This window comes from Mytilus trossulus, chromosome 2 (assembly GCF_036588685.1).
Source record: "Mytilus trossulus isolate FHL-02 chromosome 2, PNRI_Mtr1.1.1.hap1, whole genome shotgun sequence".
Lineage (NCBI taxonomy): Eukaryota > Metazoa > Mollusca > Bivalvia > Mytilida > Mytilidae > Mytilus > Mytilus trossulus.
This window is the reverse complement of record NC_086374.1, coordinates 54,080,162-54,103,767: the sequence shown is the minus strand read 5'-3', so window position 1 is coordinate 54,103,767 and position 23,606 is coordinate 54,080,162. Positions and strand designations below refer to the sequence as shown.

The window sequence follows — 23,606 nt, the reverse complement described above, 5'->3', positions numbered from 1 at the left end:
TATTCCTAAAAGGTTAGGACCCAATCCAAACTTTTGTTGTATTGAACCCAAGACTATGTGTTTATTGTGTTATAGTAGTCTCAGATTGAACCTTCTTAAAAAAAATCAAAGATCAATTCACTTAAAATAAAGTTATTGTCCGAAAAAAATTTGGCAGTTGCATAAAAATGCATGTATCAAGTCAGGAATGTGACATTTGTTATCCATTCTTTTGATTAGGGACTTACCGTTTCAATTTTTCCTCGGACTGTTCAGTATTTTTTAGTTATTTGTTTTTATGGATATTGTATGTACAAGTACAATCTAAATATCATCATGCTATGCTCACAAAGACGAGTAATAAAAGATTAGAATTTGAATCAGATTTATATGGGAAACGACTTCTTTCTAGTGTGCTGGATAGGTGAAGCCAACTGCTGATGTTTACAGATATAGTTCATATCTCTGGTTACTTATATAAATTAAAAAAATTTTAATTCTACTTTCCCTGTTCTTCTCATGTACAAGTCCCAGTTATTAATAGTAAGGTTTGTTTGATTGTTGTTAATAATCGAAAGAGTGAGTTTAAGAAGACGACAACTAAATTTTGCTGTCCTACACAAACTTGATTCTACAATAATTGGACAATTACTTGTAAAATAATTGTCTCCCTAGTTACATGAGGTACTGTTTAGATGGTGTGCAAGAAATGAAGTGATTTTTCAGGTTTTATTACAGTAATGTGGTTATATTATATTGATATAGATATACACATATTGTAAGGTGTAGGTCCAAGTCATCGATTATGGAAATGAGATCTTAAGACTGGTTTCTTGAGTGATAATTATGGTATTTTAACTTTGGGTTTCCTTTTCCTTGTATTTACACCAATATTCAATATTCCAATTTATTACACATACTAGTATATGAATGATAAACTATGCTCGTCTCTGCAAGTGGAGTCATGTGAGAGTAAAGCATGTTATTTCATGCTGGTTTCAGTTCATGAATTGGAAGATAAGTACATTATGTCTTTGACGAAGAGTTGCCTCAATATCACACGTACACACTTCATATTATTTTTATAGTCATTTATTGTGGTTCCATATTTTTCTCTTCCAATATACCATAAGCAATTGTTGACATATTATATGTAAGAAATATTTGTATGGTGTCAGCTGTCGGAATTAGACCTTGACTCGAGGTTAAAGTTACATTAGTCACTGGAATAATTTTCTTTGATATACACTAAAAGACGGGCAAAAAAAAATGTACCATCCTGTCTCAAGTCTGCAAAATTACTATTCAATGTAAAGAACAACATTGGGTATAGGTTACATAAATTTATTTTTAAAGATATTTAGGTTCCATTAAAGTTGTTAAACATCTGTACAATATCATTAAATCAATAACAATCAAGCAATAAAAGTTTTAAAAAGCATAGTTTGATTTGCAGCAGGCCAAGTTTACAGGCTTATTCCATCCATGCCAGGGACTTATAACCTTACGACCTTTCACGGTGCGCCAGGGGGTTATATCCTGTTCTGCAAATCATAACATGCAATCCCCCTCCCAACTTTCTTTAAATTCCTACCTGAAATATATTAACAGCAAGTTTTTTTTACCAAAACAAACATCTCTATAGTCAAGAATATTATTAGTTCTATATTAAAACAATAATGTTAAGGGTTACTTTTAATTTATCATCATCAAGCAACACAAAGCATTTTGTGATTACAACCAATTCACATGATCTATTCAGACATGTTTAAACTGCATATAAACTTGTCCAGATTGTATTAATTCCAAAAACAATCAATTATAAATAAAAGTTTTAAAAAGCATAGTTTGATTTGCAGCAGGCCAAGTTTACAGGCTTGTTCCATCCATGCCAGGGACTTATAACCTTACGACCTTTCACAGTGCGCCAGGGGGTTATATCCTGTTCTGCAAATCATTTTATGCACCCACTCCTAAAATTTCAACCTGATTAATCTCAACAGCAAGTTCCTCTAAAAAGTAAAAGCAACAACTCATTTGTTTTATAAATAACCTTTCTATATTGCAAAATTTATGAATAAAAAATGCAATAATTTTAACTTTAGACGGCCCACCAATAAGAACAAAAGGCATGAAATTTTAAGAATATTAATAAACTTTTAAAAAAAAATCACCTTTTTTTTAACCAGGTACATTTTCTGACATAATTTTTTTTAAAAGCTTCTGTTGAAATTGATCTAATCTTTTAAACACTAAAAAATCATTGTTCTCAATTTCCTAAAAAAATATTGTTGTCATTTCTTCTTTGGTTGGTAAATTTAAGGATCTTGACAATTCAGTATTCAATTTATCATGAACTATTCTTGGTACAATAGAAACATCTGTAACAGTGTGTTCAAATTATGTGAAACATGAATGAAAAAGAGTTTCAATATTAAAATGTTTCACAAACAGGTTATTGAGTTTGCCTAAATGGAACCAGTTTCCTTTTAAAGGTAAAAGATTGTTGACTGTGTCAAAAATTTCTTTACTCTGTTTACTTAAATAAGGTAAATTATTTATTTCAATGTCAATATTATTACTTTCTTCTTCTGCATGGTCAATCAAACATTTGGACTGAACAGCCTTTTGTTGGTTTTCAGATATCTTTCTCGATTCCAACTGATCATATATTTCTGATTCAAGTGACAAAAATTGTTTAGAATCCAAATTTGTGTTGTTAATAGCATTCAGTTTGTCCACGTCTTTTTTTATCTTTAGAAAGTTGCTCGAGAACTGTTTGCTTATACGGATTCCAATGGCTTGACCCTCTGAAACCAGAAATTGTTTAGAATCCAAATTTGTGTTGTTAATAGCATTTAGTTTGTCCACTTCTTTTTTTATCTTTAGAAAGTTGCTTGAGTACTGTTTGCTTATACGGATTCCAATGGCTTGACCCTCTGAAACCAGAAATTGTTTAGAATCCAAATTTGTGTTGTTAATAGCATTCAGTTTGTCCACGTCTTTTTTTATCTTTAGAAAGTTGCTCGAGAACTGTTTGCTTATACGGATTCCAATGGCTTGACCCTCTGAAACCAGAAATTGTTTAGAATCCAAATTTGTGTTGTTAATAGCATTCAGTTTGTCCACGTCTTTTTTTATCTTTAGAAAGTTGCTTGAGTACTGTTTGCTTATACGGATTCCAATGGCTTGACCCTTTGAAACCAGAAATTGTTTAGAATCCAAATTTGTGTTGTTAATAGCATTCAGCTTGTCCACTTTTTTTATCTTTAGAAAGTTGCTTGAGAACTGTTTGCTTATACGGATTCCAATGGCTTGACCCCTTGAAAAATTGAGTTTTAAAACCAAGTGCTATTAACTGACATGGTTTAAGCTTTTCTTTTATTTATCGATCTAATAATTGTGTCATCAACACAAAAAAACCACTGTTATCAATTTAAATATCATCTTCATCTAATTCCTCATCACTGTCCTTTTCTATATAAATACTGTTCAAATCATTAGTTTCAAACTGCTCAATTTCCTGAAATATTGTTGTCATTTCTTCTTTGGTTGGTAAATTTAAGGATCTTGACAATTCAGTATTCAATTTATCATGAACTATTCTTGGTACAATAGAAACATCTGTAACAGTGTGTTCAAATTATGTGAAACATGAATGAAAAAGAGTTTCAATATTAAAATGTTTCACAAACAGGTAATTAATTTTGCCTAAATGGAACCGGTTTCCTTCTAAAGGTAAAAGATTGTTGATTGTGTCAATAATTTCCTTACTCTGTTTACTTAAATAAAGTAAATACTTTTTTATTTCAATGTCAATATTATTACTTTCTTCTTCTGCATGGTCTATCAAACATTTGGACTGAACAGCCTTTTGTTGGTTTTCAGATATCTTTCTCGATTCCAACTGATCATATATTTCTGATTCAAGTGACAAAAATTGTTTAGAATCCAAATTTGTGTTGTTAATAGCATTCAGTTTGTCCACTTCTTTTTTTATCTTTAGAAAGTTGCTTGAGAACTGTTTGCTTATACGGATTCCAATGGCTTGACCCTCTGAAAAATTGATATAACAAATTATTTATTGGCTCTCAGAAAAAAGGACATAACACTGATAAAAATAATGGTAACATGTTATTTATGTGTCAAGTAAAACGGTAAATAGAGAGTTGTACAGAAAAACATTTGTGAACAATTCGCAATGAAAAGCAGGTTATATGACACTTGATTTTGAATTTTGAAGGACTCATTTGTAGTTTTGAGAAAAATGCAATAAAAAATTCCTATATGGCTATTTACAAATAGTTGCTGAGGGGTAAACCTTAAAATTTAACACATTGTATAGCTTGACGTATAAAGCTTGAATCACAACTTCTTAGAAAGCCATACATAATTACAGAAAAAAAAATGTTAATTAATTGAAAATTGAATTGAAATTATAAATTTGACTCTATGGGTGATTAATTAAGTTTTGAATTGTCTACCGTTGGTACCATGTAAGTTTAAAAACATGTAGAACAGCTCTTATGAATATAATACTAGTTATACATTTTCATACCTGCATATTTCTTCATCAAGCTAGACAAATATTGCCGGTCAGTTGCAAGTTCCTTTAATTTGACTAAGCATGCGCTTTTTCTCTTTGTCTGAGCTGATTCTAAAAGCAGTTGTCCTTGATCTGAAGTAAGCTGAAGCTGGGTGAAATTTGTTTTTTTCTTCAACTTTGAACAATCTGATATTAGCCTAGAAAAGAAGACATTATAATAGAAAAAATGAATTTTGTTTTTAAGTGGGGTTAAAATTTCACTCCATAATGTAAAATTGAAAACTTATAACATTTCTATTTATTGCACAACTATACTGTAATCACAAGTGTATTTAGCGTAAGATCTAATGATCAACAGATAAAGTATCATCACATGTTTTAAGTGCAACCCTTAATAGAAATAAAAAAAAATAAACCAAATTTTTTTTAAAAGTTGAAATTAAAAGTTGAAGTGTTCATCCATTTGCAGTTGAGTTTTTTGTGGTTTTTTTTTAGTTTGAAGGTTAAATACATTTCTTCAGTTGTATAGGTTATACGTCCATGAGCTGATATTTGAAAAGTTCACATATTTAAGGATGACATCAAAAGTTCAATGAAGGATAAAAAAACTTAATTCGTATAGTTTTTTCACTGACCCCCCTCCTTCTAAACTTAATTTGGAAAAAAAGATTGACCCATTTTTTTTTTATCTTACATTGATCTTTTGATGTTATCCCTTAATGACTGTAATAATATCCATATTCAAATTAATGCATGTACACATTTTTTTCCCAAAGCATGTTTCATCTATGACAAACAATCATCAACAAATGCCAGAAAACTTTGTAATGTCTCTGTATGATTGCAGAAAAGGTTAAAGTGCTAGTGCTTACAAAATAATAAGGAATATTACAATAATATATTAAAAATGTTACATATATATGTGTCAAATTCACCTTTCAATGTGTCTTTCCATTTCCACCTTTTCATCATCTGCTTCAGTTATATCTAATAGTTGCCTGTAAAAAAAACCACAATAATGTCACAACAATGCACAAGCATTGTAGCAGTTGTAGCAGGAACTACCACAGCAGACTAAATTAAATCATTAAAAAAAAAGGAAAGGTAAGTCATCAGTATTTTCATTTTTTTTTATCTTATTTTGGCACTATGATTTTGGATGAAGTGATTCATATTTCCATGGTCTGAGTTGTCTATAGGCCAAATTGACCTGTGTATTTAATGAGTAGATTTTGAATGTTTTTTTTTATTTGATACTAAAATAAACTCGAGTGTCTTGTTGTTAAATCTAAAAACAAAAAGGAACAGAAAATAGAATTATGTAGTTTCTTATTTTATCTCCCCCCCCCCCCCCCCAAAAAAAAAGAATCTTTTAAATGAACTAGTTGCTATTTAACTACCACCTGGAATATTGGTTGTATTTCCCAATTTCATTGATAACCGTGTTAAAATTCCAATAACTGGCCATGGTCCTTTTTCGCAAAATACCCAGATATACCCCTTGTGTCCAACAATTTCAATTAGTTACTTCCTAAATAACAGAAATTAAATGATGTAGTCAGCTAGTTCTACAATAAGAGTTGGTTGGCTTACTGTAACATACATATATTCTGTTTTGGGTTTGATTTAAGACTTATTCTAACACTGATTTGGGGCATTTTAAGGCAGCCAGTCATTTAAGATAAGAGCAGCAAGAATGGGTTTAAACTCCTGACCTCCATGTTGACTCACTAGTGATTATAGTAATAACTTAAATCACTCAGCCATCAAAGTTCTAATTTTGTTTTGGCCTTCAGGAAAAAGTTGTAGATAACATTATATTCTGTCCTAAGATCATGTTAGTTTTCAAAACTAGCTTTTAAGAACATAAACCCTCAATCCACCTTTTTTATTTTTTTATTTCACAATGGGTTCTAAATGTTTTAAAAGGATGAGCCACATGATTTGTTTTTCATTCAAGTTCTCAATTCAACTACTTGAAACTCACTTTTTGGATTCAATCTGATGCAGGAGTTCAGCATACTGCTCATCAGTAGTCAAAGGCAGAGCTAAATGAATAAATTTTAAGAACTAGTATAATATATTTGAAAATAAATAATATAAAGTTGCCTGCATTTTTCCAAAAATAGAAAAGATTGTGAGGTAATAGTATTAAGTGTATTTTGTGATTCTGGACTTGTATTAGTATGGCGTTCATTATCACTGAACTAGTATATATTTGTTTAGGGGCCAGCTGAAGGACGCCTCCGGGAGCGGGAATTTCTCGCTACATTGAAGACCTGTTGGTGACCTTCTGCTGTTGTTTTTTATTTGGTTGGGTTGTTGTCTCTTTGACACATTCCCCATTTCCATTCTCAATTTTATTGTGTAACTGTACTAATTTTCAACCAATATCTTAGATCATTCTTCATAGAAACTAAATTAACCTGTCAAGGCTTTTACTTTGAATGAGTGGCAAATGTGTAGTATGTGCAGGATGTTGCTGCACAACAAATCTAAACATTAATTACACGTTACAACTCAAAATTATAAAATATTTCTTATGGAAGGCTACCAATGAAAACTATTATAAATTATTTCATATCGGTTGGGAATTAGATTCTCTTATTGGATAAAAAGGGGTCACATGACATTCATTAATCTTCAGTAATAAATTCCATCGGTCATAAACAGAACAATACGGACCAGAAAACCGGTCGTTAATGAACTTTTACATGATATGGACCATTGGGGCGTGGTTTCCCTTTGATAATGACTGTTGGGGCGTGGTTTCTCTGCTATTAATGACCAATCGGGCGTGGTTTCTCTGTTTAGAAAGATGTACTTTTTATAAAGCATGTTCCTGTTTTTAATATTGCATTTAAGTTGTTGAATTGTTTATTATATGTTTTCGTTAATAGTAAAATTAAGGGGAACTCAATTAAGAATTTATATACTGAAAAGTTGCATTAAAATGAATGGCAGTATTACTACGACTGGTCTTCACTCTTTGCTATAGAAATCGTACAACTGCTTGAGTTCGCTTTAGGTGTTTTGAATTTATGAGAATTTCCCAAAACATGGTTTCTTAATGAAATAAACATGATAGTTCTTGAAAAACTGGTCATTATTGTGATACATGGACTGCCCGTAGGACGGTGGTATTGACTGCAACAGCAATAATAACCTCGCCTTCAGCTCAGTCATTATCAATATCATAGTCAATACCACTGTCCTGTGGGCAGTCCATATATCATGATAATGACTAGTTTTTCAAGAACTATTATATAAGTTTACTTCCCAAGGTCTTTCCTGTAAACTGCATATTGAATCACGCTTAGTCAAACATTTATGCAGAGGACTATGCATTATACCAGCCGTACCACAAAAAGCATTCATATTATTCCTCACCTTTCCTTTCTTTTCTGTTGGATTGTGTTTTCCATTCTTCCTTCCAGGTTTGAATCACATCTTTAGATTCTGTAATAAAGAAATAAGTTTAAAGTTCTGTCTACTCTTGAATAAATATATTGGCCATGACGACTTGAAATTAAATCTCAGTCAAAAGTCTGGAACTGTTTATAAATCGAGTTGTTATAAGAACCCTTTAACAAAGAACAAAATTCATCTTACTTTGTACTTGAACATGATAAATTTTCCTTAAACTAAGCAAAGTTATATACATGTCAATGTGCACTTGCATAAGGTCTATTTCTATCTGACGAAGCTCATATATTATCAATCAGCTTTTTTATGAATACTTCTTTTACAAATTAATTTGACTATTATACTGCATTTTTAAAATTGGTAAAGATTCTGTCAATAAATATTACTCAATAAAATAACAAAAAAAGCATGTTATTATATGACTATAAAACAATAGTTAACTTTTGATTTTAGTTGAATATCATATCTCGGGTTAATAAATATTGATTCTTACATTGATCTGTTAGCATATTTTGATTCATCAAGTTAGCTAAAAAATTTATGACCCTTAAAATCATCCAACAATCTCGAGATCACCGTCATCAAAAGTCAATAATTGTATATTATCAATATAAATATATTGTTTGAGTGCCAGTGAGAAAAAGACCTATGTATGTACTTCTTGAGAACTATATCTTGCATAATTTCATCAAAAAGTATTGGAACAGGGTATCAAATTACTTGATATTAATAAAATAAAATGGGTTAACTTACATTAAAACTAAACATTGCCTATAAAAGGCAACATAATTTAGGCCAGCATGATAAAGGGGTAGGTTATTTTTTTTTAATTTGAACTGATATGAACCAGCATTTATGGATACCCATTTTATATTTCAAAATAATACAAATTTCAATAAATAGTTTAAAGGTCATCCTACCTTTCATATCAACAAGAATTCCAGATATAATGGCCTCATTTTCTTTCAATATCTGCTCACATCGTTTCTTCTTCTCTACCATTCTTTTTCCTGAAAAAAAGAAGAAAGTATATCTATGTTAAGAACCCTATTTTGAATTATAATATTGAGTCAAGGTAAAGGTGAAGAATGGAAATAAATTTTGGGACATGCTTACAGACAGACGATGGGTATATTTTTGGCTAACATAAAGATGATTTTCATATATATGAATTAAATGAAAATCTAATATTAGCTACATACCTAGATTCCATATTTGTTTTTCTGTGTGGTGCAACATAGCTTCCGTTAGTAGATCTTGCCTGTTATTGATTGTCATTTCTTTGGTTATTTTTCTAAAACCCCTCAGATAGGACCACAGCCTTTCAATTCCCTCTCCGTCTGTCAAACCTGTTCCGTCTGCAAATCTCTGACCATACATCAACTATAAAAAAACATTCCAAAAGTTCCTAAAATTAACCTTACAACAACAACAGCATACAAGAAAGACTAAAATACATTAAAAAATATAACACTCAAGAAGTAACTCATTTGAATAAGGTTTGAATCAAAAGCTAAAAATGTAATTGTCCCATTTTATTTGAATCAAGTTGTACCGGAACATTAAAAGTAAAATCAACGAAATTTCAGAATTTTCTATTCAATTGCAGTTAGGGGAACAATTTTAACTTTTGAACAGCCTTTAAAATTAAAACTAGCACTAAAGAAATGTCCAAACAATTGTCTTGTTATCTTAGAACACAAAAATTTGGGAATGAAATTTGGGACACCTAACATGTCTGCTCTATGGTTGGGTTGTCGTCTCTTTGGCACATTCCCCATTTTCATACAGATAAAAAAAATTGCTACCATCATCATATGACTAGGACATAATTCATAAAATTGATAAGTTTACCTGACATTCTGTATTGTGTGCAAAACTGTGAAAAACAGGGACAGCAAAGGAACATCTCTCTAAAACATCAATGTTATTAGTTTTCTGAAATGAAAAGAGAGTAAATTATGCAATTTATGTATACAAACAGCATAAGAAGGAACAATATATATAGATATATATATATATATAGACACAAGTCTAAATTGAAAACATTCAAACCTACAATTACGTTGTATAAAAACATATATATATATATACAAGTACCTCTAAACCAATGACAAACTCTATAGCAGATTTTATCCATCAGGTCACCAGCAGGGATGGTGATACAAGGCTGACAATACATTCTGTATAGATAATTCGTTTAAAATTAGCCCAACAATGTCAGACATCCTTAAAAGAACAAAATATTTGCTTTCACAAATGTACAGATCTAGATAAAGGATGATGTGGTGTGAGCATTGTTGGGCTGATATATAGGGAGTATATACAGTTAATCAATCAGACTCTTTTGAGTATATTTTATTTTAGAATCCATAATACATGTAACTGATGTTGTTTTCCAAAGAAATAAATCACTTACTAATCCCATGAATAATACTAAATAGGAAAAAAACTTTAAACAGTATATTTTTTTCAAACATCCATTAAACAATTTTTTAAAGATTACCTTCAAATGTTTATGCAACATACAGGCAATGTCATACATGACAACCAAATTATCTGATGACCTATTTTCCAATATACACTTTAACATATAGACTGGATAACTCAATCTGAAAAGAGAAAGAATTTAAAGAAGTTCTACATATAAACATACACAAAGATGGAAAATTTCACAATATTTATGGAAATATTTATTTACACCTTTAAGGTTAATTGTTTGAAAATCATATTTTTACAGTAAACAATCATACTTACTCTTACTTGCCCAAGGAAAGACTTGAAGACAAAAAAGTATATGAATCAATTTGCAGAAGCATTAGATACTAATAAAAAATGAAAACTATGCTACTGTAAATCTAAAATAAAATAGTTTGACAAATTATTTCTTAATTCAAGGGTAAATAACATGTCATAAGATGACAGTTGATGATTAAAATTACAAGGGTTCCCAAGAGTGTGACATTTTTCTTACAACTAAATTTAACTAAAGCAGATTTTTTTAATTGTTTATTAAGTTTATTAATTGGTAATTTTGCATGGTAATAAATACTACTTTTTTCTTAACTTTGTCCATAGAATAAATAATGAAACTGAGAAATAACCAAACCAAACAGCCTTTTTTTAATAGGATTTTAATAGGAAAACAGTTGTAACAGAATATACATTTGTACATATACCTTTCTCCATGAACCAAATCTGCAAAATATATTGGAATGTCATGCTTGCATACACTGCCGAATATTCCTGTAACATCAAGTTTACCATTTTTCACTTTAGAGCGAATGGCATTACCAGCCTGGAAGTTTGAACATTCCTAAAATGTATATATAACTTTATAATTCATCTATATCTATGGTTTATACACATGTGATGTGATTAAAATTGGAGTATATTCTAGTTAATGTACAATTTTTTTTTTTAAATATAATTGTATACTGTACATGTATTGTCATTTCAAAATCATATATTAATATGAAAGTAAAAAAGAGAAATCTGAGAAAAAGGACATTTTAAATTTAATTATCATGGTGGAACCATAAACAATATAAGGAGTAGGGGTATTTAAGGGTAAGTTTTGGCCAAAGAAATAAAACATTGGACAACTATTTCAAATTTGCACATAATGTATGGAAATGCACAGAGAACAAAAATATGGAGAAACATGATGTCGTCTCAATAATGCATTAAATGCAAAGTTTTCATTTAAACAATGAACATGATGAAAATTAATATCCGCAAATGTGAATTAATGTGTTGTTCAGTCACTTAATTAATATTTGTATCTATTAAAGTTCTTTGATTAGTTATTGTATAATTCTTGGGTGTGCACATAATTTGACAATCTAAAATACACTTAAATTGGTTAAAAAAACCAACTATAGAACTTTCGTCATATTTTGTTTTCATAGTTACACGTTAAATGTGAATTTGGTTCTTATTTTCTGAATACCTTTTACCCAAGTCTAGTTAATAAAAAATGTTTCATTCCACTGATGGATCATGGCTACCATACACAGTCGCTAGAAATTAAAATAACTTACACTATTTGGTGCTTTACTGTCAAGAGCGTAATCATCGATAAATCTTCTGAGATCCCCATGATCAAGAAAATATAGGTTTTTATGTCTAGCTGATTGTCTGTCTTGACCAGATCCTGACGATTGTTTGTGAACAAGACCAAAGTTGGCATCCATGGAAACTATTGATGGTGTCTGTGAAAAGATTATAAAGTCATATAGAACTCAAAATTAAATCGTTAAAACAATTATAGCGTACGTTGTTTCAGATTTGACAAACGAGACAGACCAATTACAAAATTGTATTTGTAAAATTTATCATGACACATGAAATCGCTAATATGTTTTCCAAAATGATATGATAAGTTAAAGTTTGTTGGAACAAATCAATTCAAAAAGAAATAATATAAACTTATTTTAGAAACTTACCTTAACACATATCGGACATTCTGTGGCAAAAGAAGATTCTGTTATGTTTGCTCGGGTATTCAGTGAATACCTATGGTAATTGTACTCAGTGAGGCAATCACCAACCACAGCTCTATATATGTTTTTTTCCTAAAAAGAAAAGAGAAGAGAATTTTATTAAAACAGATTCAAATGAAGTAACCTGCTACACACTGTAAAGTCAATGCTGTAACCTCTTTTCTTCAGAAAATGAATTGTTTATGTTTGAATTTCTTTTATTATCAATAAAAAAATTAAGGTTTTAACAAATGTCTGATGGTGTAACTAAGCTACTGAAAGCGAGTATTGTAAACAACAGGGCGACTTGTTTTCGCTTTGAGCAAAGGGAAGTGGCGGTAGCATGAACCAGTGAGTAAAACTAAACCAATGATCGCAAGAAGCTATATTGATATAATAATTTAGGTGTTATATTTGAAAGATGTTATTCTTATGTTTTATACCAAGTATTTACAATATACATTGATGAGGTTGAAAACAAATCTTAATGTACCCACAATATACAGGGTATACCAGCATTTTTTTACAAACTTAATGTGAACCAAATATCTTTACATTCTAGTCCACAATTCCCATCTTTTTTCTTATTTTTTCTACATCTAGACAGCACATTGTGACAATAAATAATTTTAAAATATATCAACATTTTAATGGTCTATATTGATGCATTTCTAACAAATGAGTAATGTCAGAGACAAAACACTTTCCAACATCAGAAAACTGTTAAAATTAACTTACAACGTTTGAGATTAATTTGATGTAGTTAGAGTGCATAGTATCTAAAGCATCACAAAAAGATTTTGCAGGTAAACAGCACTCAAGTTGCAAAACAGACAATAGCTCCATAAATCTGAGATCAAAGCCAATTTTAGGGCTTGTAGGTGTAGCTGGCCATAAGCTGTAACGCAAAAAAGTGACAGCAGGATCTTCACATCTGCATAGCTGGATTTTACATGTATGTTGTAAACCTGCAAAATGAGAAAAAAATATTAAATAAAGAAGAACTAGAGGCTCTAAAGAGTAATAAATTCAGTTTCTTCCCCTTCAAAATTATTATTTCATCTGTATAAAGTTAATTTCAATCAAGAAAAAGAGGATACTAAAGTAACCATACAGAACCCATTATTTGGAACATTTATTTTGGGGCAGCATAAAAAAATATTTACCCTTTACATCAACAGCATATATGGAAGTAGAGTATGATGATTCACAAATGTGGTCTTTCCTGGCAAGTTCATTAGTCATTTGAATAGGTACATACATGGTTTGCTGTAATAGAGGTAAAGTATGTATATAAATTATAGTATTATTGTATGAGGTTAATACGATTAAATATAAACCTGAAAAAGATATATTAGTACAGGGCAATGTCACAATTAAAATTTTTTTGGTTTCAAAGGTTGAGACAGTGAGTAGGTAGGTAGGCGAAAAAGAAATTGAAGTATCTGGTGTTTATTAGTCTTTATGTCTATCTGATTAAAAAAAAACTTCTTCAAATCAGGATAATAAAAGAATTTGAGTAGGCAGCTTTTTTCTGGGTAGGTAGCGTTTGGACAAACAAACCTATTCTTTTTTATGGAATAAAAAATCTTTGGATCAATATACATTGTATCTTGAAGGCGATTAGACCAATCTCGTCTTAACAATTTTTCAATGAATTTCATTGTGTTTTTTTGTGTGTACATTTTAAGCATTTGAACATTCTTATTGAAAATAGTGAGTAATAACTTCTCAATTTTTAAAACTTATTAACGGTTTTATGATATTCATTAGATAACCTCAAAAAGCATTGCAAAGTATATCAATTTTTAAACATTTCTAAAAGCTGCAATATTGCATTTCTATCCTAGTTTTCAGTTAACATGGTTAAGTTTTTTAAACTACATTTAAACACATGAAAAACTGACATTAGTCTTAGATGCATGATTCTTTTATTGGTTGTAAGTGGATTTGAACTAGCTGTCAGTAACTGCGACGCTGAGTACTCTCAAATCTGTACTGACTAAAATTTATAAAATTGAGAATGGAAATGGGAAATGTGTCAAAGATATTACAACCCAACCATGGAAAAAACAACAGCAGAAGGTCACTGACATGTCTTCAATGTAGCGAGTAGCGGGATGTACAAGTACCTGGCCACGTCCACTTGTACTAGTAACATTTGTATTTTTATCCATCTGATGACTTGAGCCTTTTTCAACTGATTTTTATAGTTCGTTCATATGTTAAACTATTACAACATGTCCCAGGTTAGAGGAGGGTTGGGATAATATTGATAACATTTTAACCCCACCACATTCTGTATGTGCCTGACCCAAGTCATGAGCCTGTAATTCCATGGTTGTCGTTTGCTTATGTGTTACATATGTTTTTCGTTCATTTTCTTTACAAAAATTAGGCTGTTAGTTTTCTCATTTAAATTGTTTTACATTGTCATTTCAGAGCTTTGTTCATTGTTGAAGGCTGTACAGCAACCTATAGTAAATAATTTCTTTGTCATTTGGTCTCTTGTATGCTTGTGGAGAGTTGTTTCATTAACAATTATACCACATCTTTTTTTATTTATATATTGTGGCCATATTTTACCTTCCACTGGTGTGGTTTATGGAACAAAATGTTCTGGTGAATCCTCTTACAGCAAGTATCACAGTAATATGCTGAGGGACCACAATCTTGACAAAAAATAACATCATCAACAGATGATTCACAAAAGCAACAATAATGAGTTGCTGGGGACTGTTCCTCCAACCTGGTTTCAATGAGCTTGTCTCTCAGCAAGTCCCATGCTCCCATTACCCTTTTCCTTTTTTCTGCATATGTAAGATTGATTCTTCCAGGATTACTGTTCACATTATCTGCAAAAACAGTCAATTTATCATAATCATTGTAATTCGATCAGTTCACAAAGCAGGCAAATTAACAAGACAAATAAACACTCATACAGCCGCAGGTTTTTAATTTGTGGTTTTCATTTTGTTGGTTAAACATGATCGAGTAGACACACCAGGCACAGAATATCATAATACGTCCTGTAAACTGGTGTATAAAAGTAAAATACAAAATGTGTAATCAGACAATTTTACCGTTGTTGTTATCCAACACTTTTAATTACTTTAAACAGTAGCCATCTTTCTTGAGTCAGAGTGAATTGCGTTTTGTGACTAATTTCAAGCAATCTTTACAAGATATTGTCCACAGATGCAATAATAAAAAATATAGTGAAAATGGTGTATAGTACAATAAATGTTTACATTGTAGTAGAAAATCCGGTAAAAATCCATAAGAATAACTGTATTACCTTAAATATTTTATGTTAATAGAACATTTATTTGAATACTTCTTCAAGAATACAAATTCTAAATGTCAGACAATTATATAAAATACAAAAATACCTTCACATTGAAAATCAAATTGGTCAGCTGAATAGTCTATTTGGGCAAGTTGGTTAGTCACTTCTTGGTTGATATTGTTGCTATTACTAACATCAGAACCATTATATGTCATCCTGACATGTTTTGTTTGGAATTTGGAAGATGCCCCATCAAAAACAGTCCTCTTTATTTTGGGTGGTTTTGTTGTTAAGTGAATCCTTTTCATCTGAAAAAGTAATAAATGTGAAGTAAAACAAGTAATTGATCACTCTTTGTTAAAAGGTGTGGTTTTTCAAATAATTCATGGTTTGCACTGCAACCTTAAAATATCATTCAATTCGTGATGTTCAAATGTTACAATTGTGACAATCATCATGATCATGGGCTATTTTAATTGTGCAGTGTTATTACAGAGCCATTGGTTAATTTCAAATAAATATTATGTAAGTAGTCTTTAATGAAATGTTCATAAAACTATTATATGTATTTTCCTGTGTATTTTTAATAGTTACTAGAACACACCAATGATATTGCGGGTCTGTGACTGAATTAAAGTATATAACTATGCGCAAGCCTTATTTAAGTATAAGTATTGTCATCTGATATATCATGATGATTATAAGATGCACAGTTTTCTCTGCTTTCAAATCTAAATCTTTCTGTTTGAACCTGTAGAACTGGAACTTATCAATCATTGGTAATATTAATTACTTGGAAAACAAAAGGTCCTGGAACAAATGTGGAATGGAGTATGTTTTAATCAACAGCATTGTCCTTTATTAGTTATAAATAAAGTTGAATTCTTTGATTCGCTGTTTTACATCATGCCCGCTAACAAATTGAAAACTGCATGTACCTATACGCCTTATTTTTAAGTATTCCTATTGTTATCTTAAAAAGTCTTACTGATTAAAATACTATAATAGGTAACAATTTGACAATTTAGTAGGGCCAAAATTAAAAATATGTTTGTTTCTCCTCCCCCCACCCGGGTCAAAATATTATTTTCCACAAATAAATCAAAATTATTTTTTTCCTGAAAATAATTTGTTTCCATTTTTGGAAAGTGCTTGAAAGCAGAAGGATTGATAATCTAAATTAATACACTCAAATTGAGCACAAACAACTGATAAGTGGCCTGGACTGGACAAATCAAACCATTCATGTGACCATGCAATGACAAGCACGTCCAGTAAAAAAAAAAACCCAAAAAACCTGCCTTCCTGGTCTGTTTACAAAGGGTAGAACCGGGGAGGGGAAACAGACATTCTTTAAAATGTGGCCTAGTGTCAACCCTGTGATTATGACCCGTGCATTAATATAGCATATTAATACTGAATACACCGTTTTGTGGTGCGCCTGTCAGATGCGGAACGTACAAATAAGGTAACTGGTAACATGTGAATATAATTACTATTGGTATTGGTATCGGTATCAGACTCAATCCAGAACTTCTTAATTATTGGCAATTTTAATTACGTGGAAAACAAGAGCCTGGAGTGGTGTAATTTCTAATCTACACCTTTGTACTATATTAGTTATATATAAAGTTAAATTATTTGACTCGGGGGAAGGGACCCCATTTCAGATTTTTCTTATTGTTGCTTAGGGATTCACTGAAGCATGAAGCAACCAGCCTACTCTTAGGCAGCCAGTGAGCCCCCATTTATGAAAATTTCTGGATCCGCCACCGATTTGGACTATTTCCATGGACACTGATGGGTAGAAACAAGTGCCTGTGGCAATCACCCTTACAAATTAGTCAAGGAAGGCTAATATTGTTATTGTTTGCTTTGACGCCTTCCTTGTCAATGTGGGATAAAAAAAAACAAAGGCAAAATAAAAAAAATACACGCAGCAGACGGCATGATTAGCTGGACACCTTGTAGTTCAAATAATAATGACGTCTTGAAAGGCTAATATAATTTTTTTCTTTGACGCATTACTTCTACGTAAGGCGTCAAAGAAACAAATTATAATAGCCTTTCAAGACGTCATAATTATATGGACTAGACACCTTGTAACGTCTTGTTGGAAGGATATTTTCTATTTTTGCTATAACGCTGTCCGTCGATCAGGAACATATAACGTTAGATATACTGTTCCCAGCGTCGATGTAAGGCGTCAAAGAAAAAAAATATAACAGCCTTTCAACATATCATAAATATTTAGACTATCCTACAGATAAAAGGTGTTTTTATAAATATGGGCACTTACTTTTTATCTTTTTTCTTAATCTATAAATGGCCGCCAAAAACAGTGATGCTGAATGCAGCGTGCTTAGCTAAATGGAATTGCGCATGCTCGAAAAGACCTTATAGTTCCTCTTAAGTTATTCTATTCAACAGGATAACCCGATACTATATAGTAACATAGTATACTATGTCATCGGCTGAACAGCATAACCCCACATAACCTAACATCTATTGAATAGGAAAACCTGAGTCGTATCGGGTGACAGGTGGACCATGTCAACAATTTGAAAATAGTAACTTAATCTCTTTTGAATGTTTTTTGTAATTAAAACTAATGTCAAATTTTTCAAAAGTTCATCAAAATGTTCCTTACAATTATAAAATCATCATATAGATAGTTAGAAGGCAAGCACAAGTAATTATTGTGCTTGTATCTTATGAATTTATAATTATGCAGCAACAGAAGGGTGATGATTTTGTAGTTACTTTCCTTTGGTCATGTAAATGACTACAAATAACTGGGAAATTCAATCTGTGAATATTATGAAGTGGAAACATTCCACATTTAATTCAACAGGAATTAACCAATGAGTGTTACTAGGCGACTCTGGTTATCCATGTACCAAATACCTGATGATTCCTTATCTTAGTCCAGCTAATAACTGCCAAGGAAAATTGAATAGAGCACTTTGTCGAAATCGAGTTTTAAGAGAACACACATTAAGTATATTAAAAATGTTGTTTAACTGTTTCCATGATAGCTTCATAACAACATTATATAAATATCACATAGCTGAGAGGGAGATAGAGCAGATTGTTACCCCGAGAAAATATTTTCAATTGAGGCGAAGCCAAGGTTTACAATGTCTTTTCGAGGGGTAACAATCTGCTCTATCACCCTCTCAGATATGTGTTATCTAATTTATTATACTGAATGTTCTGTTATTACAGTCGATTAAATTAAACTATGACGTCTAATACATAACAACATTCAATAAAGCGCACGCTCTGTACACTCTGTGAAGGGTAATAGAGTATTTGCCATAGGATAGAGTCGTATTTAATCAAGCGAACACTTGATCAAGCGTCTCCGTGAAGGAAAATAGACTATTTGTCATAGGATAGAATCGTATTTAATAAAGTGCACACTTGATCAAACGTCTCCATGAAGGGTAATAGAGTAAAATAACACCCTCGTATTAGTCAATCAAAATCTGGCATTTTGACATGAAGTATAATAATTGTTGTTGTCAGTCTGTTAAATATATAACATCCAGTTTGATTTTATGATATTGGAATTAACCTCAAAGATATCATTTTTAAGAACAATATATATCGAGGAAATTGGAAATGAAGATTGTAAGGGCAACATTAATAGCAACCAAACTTTTGATGGCACAGCAAAGAGGAATGATGTCAAGACAATTGTTTTGAATAAAATTATTTGTGGAAATCATACTAGATTACCACTTCTACATTAATTAATGATTTTTTTATCACTAAGAAGCTAATATCCCAGTCCGTTAAGAATTTGAGAATGTTTGAATAATTTATCATTTTTTAATGATTTTTTTAATAATGTAGATAATATTGACCCAGAATTTTTCAAAATTCATGTCTTATATTATGCCATATATTTTTTTTAATGCATAACAAATTCTGTCATAGATTGCCCTACAATTTCACCTATTCATTAATATAAAACGAGACATATATATAAAATGAAACACATAAGTTTTTATCTTGTGGTCATTGTTTAGATGTATGTTCAGATATGATTTTTTTCATAGGCAAATTTGACTTTTAACTATGTTTCTACAACCGTTTAAGATCCATACACAATGCATGTTAAAAAAAATCAGTTTAAAAACAAGATCTTGTAATTTACCAAACAGGAGACACATAGGTATGCTAATAAACAGCATCATGATGATTTATTTTTCTTAACATCAAGTGGCAAATACTTCATGCATGTTCAAGACGAGAACAAATTAACAATAAAGGCAATAGGTAAGTCCTGCACTGAAGGTCGTGGAATTGTCAACTGCCAATTGGAAAATGAGAGTATATTTGTTGCATAGGGACAGTAATTTTGACTGGCAGCAAGTCACAAACGCACCAGTGATCAAATAAAATAAATAAAAAATAACAAACTCCGAAGAACACTCAAAATTCTCGACTCAAAACAGAATTCAAATTGCAAACACATCAAAAGAATGTATAACAACTGTCACAATTCAGACTTGGTACATGCAAATTCTTCTGTAGAAAATGGTAGATTAAACCTGGTATTATAGCTAACTAAACCTTTCACTTTATGACAATCGCATTAAATTCAATTATATTGACAACGATTTGTGAACAATATAAACAGGCATATGTAAAAAATGTCTAAAAAAGGGTACAGCAGTCAACCTTGTGTTATAATTTTAAACACTTTATAAAATCAAACTTATGTAGACAAAGCACACCATCAAAAATGAAAGGCAAGAACACAAATATTTGCCATAGTTCAATAACACAATTACAAGATGTACAAGTACCGATCAACGTCAAATGGACATCTCTGAAAATACATTAAAAAAAATATTAAAAAAATTAAATAAAAGAATTTTATATAACGTTATAAATAGGTTAAACAAAACCAGTCACAAGAATCAAGACCATCGACTTTTTATATTGCAGATGAAACGGAATAGTAATAGTAACAATAACAACTATACACCGTGAGAGTTGTCAAATATATTAAAAGTGGCTTTTAAGAAGTAAGTAAAAAATCTATTAAAGTAACCTGTTCAGCCATTTTTTATTTAAGGTCAAAATTCTGCTCCACTAGAAAAGTTATTTGTAAAAAATTCTGAAGCGTTATATGAAATACAGCTATTTTGTCTGCTAGTAAGACACCAGATCTTCAAGTCACATGACTGTCATGTGGTTTTCGGTCGTACTTATTACATACCAGCAAGATGAAATGAACATGGTTCTCAAATGAAAAGGTTGTCCAAAATCCATTTTTCAATATTTTCAATATACATATATGTATTTTAATTGACACTCTTTTTAATACAACCTTAATAAATAAAAATAAAAACACTGGAACTTTTTATATTTATTTATAAAATTTGGAAAATGCTTTTTAGATTAAAAACCAAGTGTCAAAGGCAAAGATACAGGCAAAACTCACCAACAATATTGAGCAATGCCTTGCAAAAGGTTTTTGCAAATGAGATTTCTGCCTATAAGGGGTTAGTTATTTATGGAATACCATTTACTACCTTAATAGACAAAGTGAAAGGCAGGGTGCGTAGCCAGTGATAAATTTCACAATTCATAAATACATTATATATTTAAATTAAAGGAAAATTAAATTAAAAAAAATATTGATAACTAAAATATATCATAGTGACAGGAATGGTGAATTTTTATCATTTTTTAGTGGTTTAACAAAAATATCTTTAAAAAGTATGTTTATACATATCAACACCATTGAATTAAAATCTATATTGTTGTCCTAGGCCTGAATATGCATGAAATATTCGCCGCTGGATATTCAAGAATCAATATTTATAATGACAGGTGGACCCTGAAACCAAGAAATCTGGCCCACCACCACTCTCCCTTTTGAACAAGAGGCTCGTTTGGTAAACCATATTAAAAAAAAATAGCCACATTAGATATGGCTATACACGAGTGGAAGTAACAGCTCTAGTTCTGATTACGCTGTTAGCATAAGATTAAATGAAAAAACTGACAACTGTCAATTTAGTGGTTTAGATCATTTTTAGAAAGGTGACCTGTTTTAAAGTTACAGAAGCCACGTGCTTTGTCAAAATCTAGGTCCAAAGGTGCTTCTAAGGAAGTAATTGATCCATTTTTTGATGAGTTAGAAGAATACATTAAATAAATATGACTTGAAAAACCCCATTGTTATATTATCATATGTATATCATCATTGACGTAAAGGATATTTCCCCAGAACACTCATCCAGAGCTTAAGGTTGTTGCTGATGATAATATAAATTCATCAGAGAGAGACAAAACTAGAACCATCATAGCTGCTGGCAATGCTATTGGAACCCAAATACAACCTTTTCTTTTCTTAGCTGGCCAGCGCATGAGACAGGAAATACTTCAGGAACGTACACCTAGAACCACTGGTGATGTGAAACCGACCGGAATGTCGAACACTGATACAGTTAAAATTATCTTCAATCTCATTGTATTCGCTTTGTTCAAGGTCTGTATGAAAAACAGCCGATTCTTAAAATATATGATGACCATTTGTCGCATGTATCCTTAGTTAATTGTCTGGGCTAACGCAAACATCATTATTCTTTTAATTCTTCCAGCTCATACAAGTCATTTACCTTAACCTCTTGATGTTGGTTGTGTTGGTCCTCTCTCTAAAATATACAACCATTCTTGTCATAAATTTATAAGAGAGAATCAATGCAAAATTACTTTATACAATGCTGGTGAGCTATGCACAAATGCTTCAAGTTATGTTAATTGACAATGAGGGTCGGTTGAAAACAAAACTTTACGACACAAGAGATGATTTCAGCTTTCCAATTGTGAACTTCCATTTCTAAGTAGCACCTGCATATGGGGTATACTAGTATATATCCCAATTGATACGAAATTCCCCTGCGTGTATTTCCTATCATAGTTTTCTTGATAGAGGGTTGCTGCTAGCAAGGAAGCTATTAGACCAAGAGTTCCAAATGGTGAAGTTGAAATCATCCCTTCGTAAATTTTACGGACGCCATCAAGAGTTGATTGACCGTTATGGAATAAGCGTTTCACAGATGATATCGGATATGTTCATTACGTCGTAACTACAATCCGCTTCCCTTTCATGAATGTGACCTACCGAATAAGACCGTTTACCGGATTTTCTATAACATGAGCAACACGACGGGTGCCACAAGTGGAGCAGGATCTCGCATGTGGAGCAGGATCTGCTTACCCTTCTGGAGCACCTGAGATCACACCTAGTTTTTGGTGGGGTTAGTGTTGCTTATTTTTAAGTTTTCTATGTTGTGTCATGCGTACTATTGTTTGTCATTTTCATTTTTAGCCATAAGTCCCTCTGGTATCTTTCGTCCATCTTTTACAAAGTTTCTTCGTCATAGTTCAACTGTTAAATCAAGAAATCAGCAGTCCAAAAAATTGCGAGGATACAGGAAACTGTATAGACTGATATCCGTTAACGTTTAGAAAAAGATAATCTGATATCCGTTAACGTTCAGAAAAAGATAATCGTAACTGTTGAGTATCGTTGTTTCTGCTTCATTCATAATCTTCGATCTAATAGCTCGGATGATCCTTTTTTTTTCGGAAATAAAACTGTCATTTTTTCGTCAAACGATAACGATAACAATTGATCGGAAAATGAAATAAACTATGCCCACAATATAATTGATATTATTTTATAGATAATGCATATTTTAAGGTTTTACAAAATAAGAAATATGTAATATTGTAAATGACATATTCCACCAAATCCGTTGGATGTTAACGTGGAATTGTTAATGATTCATAATTTTGTCTTAGATTCATGATTTGTTACATAAGTTTTTATTGGCTTTGAACTAGCTTTCAG

The 23,606-nt window shown here is 31.2% G+C and overlaps 1 protein-coding gene across 1 annotated transcript; it reads right to left on the bottom strand.

Annotated features, from left to right (window-relative positions):
- Positions 1 to 1,309: 1,309 nt before the first annotated feature.
- On the bottom strand, positions 1,310 to 18,142 carry LOC134707574 (uncharacterized). The gene is made up of 17 exons (XM_063567468.1): positions 18,024 to 18,142; positions 15,828 to 16,032; positions 15,022 to 15,290; positions 13,602 to 13,704; positions 13,174 to 13,403; positions 12,400 to 12,528; positions 11,995 to 12,165; positions 11,131 to 11,267; positions 10,458 to 10,563; positions 9,806 to 9,889; positions 9,154 to 9,334; positions 8,872 to 8,961; positions 7,916 to 7,984; positions 6,513 to 6,573; positions 5,461 to 5,523; positions 4,538 to 4,722; positions 1,310 to 4,035 (listed from the first exon to the last, which is right to left on the bottom strand). The coding sequence occupies exons 2-17, from the start codon at positions 16,030 to 16,032 to the stop codon at positions 3,623 to 3,625; spliced, it is 2,496 nt and encodes an 831-aa protein (XP_063423538.1). The 5' UTR covers positions 18,024 to 18,142; the 3' UTR covers positions 1,310 to 3,622.
- Positions 18,143 to 23,606: the final 5,464 nt, after the last annotated feature.